This window comes from Solanum tuberosum, unplaced genomic scaffold (genome assembly GCF_000226075.1).
Source record: "Solanum tuberosum cultivar DM 1-3 516 R44 unplaced genomic scaffold, SolTub_3.0 contig00327, whole genome shotgun sequence".
NCBI classification, from domain to species: Eukaryota; Viridiplantae; Streptophyta; class Magnoliopsida; order Solanales; family Solanaceae; genus Solanum; species Solanum tuberosum.
Genome location: NW_006240837.1, coordinates 1,190 through 2,598, shown reverse-complemented (window position 1 = coordinate 2,598; position 1,409 = coordinate 1,190). Strand labels below are relative to the sequence as shown.

Below are 1,409 nucleotides of genomic sequence, written 5' to 3'. Positions count from 1 at the left end.
CTATGGGATGGCTAATCACAACCGGGAAAGATGAGAATGAAACAAGTCTGCTACATCCCTTCTCGGGTGTTGAGATCGAGTTGCCCCATCCAAATACCACCAAAAATTATGAAGACCATGAGGTAGGCTATCCATGGACTTTTTTTCACAAGGCAGTTTTATCGGCTAGTCCTTCTCATACATCGAGCTACATTCTCGCTGTGATTGACGGAAATAGGAAATTCTTCAGTTTTTGGAGGCCAGGAGATTTGAGATGGACAAGGATTGACAACATAAACTCTCCCTATAAACATATGCATCGTGATCTGGTCTATTATACTGAAAATTTTTATGCAGTTGATTGGAATGGCCGTGTGTTAGTCTATGATGTTACTGGTTCTAGTCCTATTCACACTCAAATAGTAGCCATCTTACCACCCCATCACATGGGAGACGAGTTCTATATCCTAGAATCAATTGGATCATTATTTGTAGTTGTGCGATACGGTGTAAAAAGTAGGCCGCCCATCAGAGAAGATAGCAGCAGGAGGATTTCATTAACACCAATATATCCCAATGATGGTACAGAAACTTATGGGACAACAAATTTTGGAGTTTTTGAGGTCGATTTAGCCGCTGGGGAATTGAGGGAAACCAAGCAAGTAGGGGACAGAGCTCTTTTTTTGGGTGCTAATGCATCTATCTCAGTACAAGCTTCTCAATTTCCAGGAGTCAAGCCCAATCATATTTATTATACTGATGATTTTGTGGAATCATACCTCTTCTATGAAGAAGGGGGTGGCAGGGATATGGGTGTTTATAACATAGCAAATGGCAGCTTCGAGCCTCACTACAACGGTGTTTCTCTCAGTCGTGTTTGTCCACCAATTTGGGTCACTCCAACCCTGTATTGATCCGTATTGCTTCCTTTTTTATTTTATATTATATATTTGTATTTGGAGAATGTTTCATAATTTATTTTTATGCAAAACCCTTTTCTCTTGTTGAGCACCGTAAGTTATATATGTTTAGATTTATTATAAGTTCGGAACTGAAATTGGTTAGCAGAAAAGAGGGAAATAAAGAGAGAACAAGTCATCTGATGCTCATGCTCTACCGTCTATCCTAATTTATGTATGATGCTTGAAGCTGATGTTGAGAAACTGGCTCACATAAGACTTATTGTTGTTATTTGGCTTTTCAGCATTCCTTGCAATCTCAAATATCAAATACAACTTCTTTTTAGATTGATTTTCTTAGAACAAATGGTATCATTCATCTATGGTGTCTATGAATTTTATCTTCCTCTTAAAAGTCATGTTTTGAGTAATAAACTTTATCGATACCTTTAATTTCAGAACCAAGTTTTTCAATAAGAGAACTTTTGAAAAAGGGGCTGACATTTTAAAAAAAAAATAATTGGGGATGGG

At 37.6% G+C, this 1,409-nt stretch overlaps 1 protein-coding gene across 1 annotated transcript; it reads left to right on the top strand.

Annotated features, from left to right (window-relative positions):
- Positions 1-6: 6 nt before the first annotated feature.
- Positions 7-1,182, top strand: LOC102588030 (uncharacterized). Its single transcript, XM_006368005.2, has 2 exons — positions 7-122; positions 230-1,182. The coding sequence occupies exons 1-2, from the start codon at positions 31-33 to the stop codon at positions 891-893; spliced, it is 756 nt and encodes a 251-aa protein (XP_006368067.1). The 5' UTR covers positions 7-30; the 3' UTR covers positions 894-1,182.
- Positions 1,183-1,409: the final 227 nt, after the last annotated feature.

Bases quoted from the DNA above. Each gene is read 5' to 3' on its own strand.
- LOC102588030 (XM_006368005.2), top strand. From the start codon at position 31: ATGAGAATGAAACAAGTCTGCTACATCCCTTCTCGGGTGTTGAGATCG. The intron at 123-229 runs GTAGGCTATCCA...GAAATTCTTCAG, and splicing joins AAAATTATGAAGACCATGAG to TTTTTGGAGGCCAGGAGATT.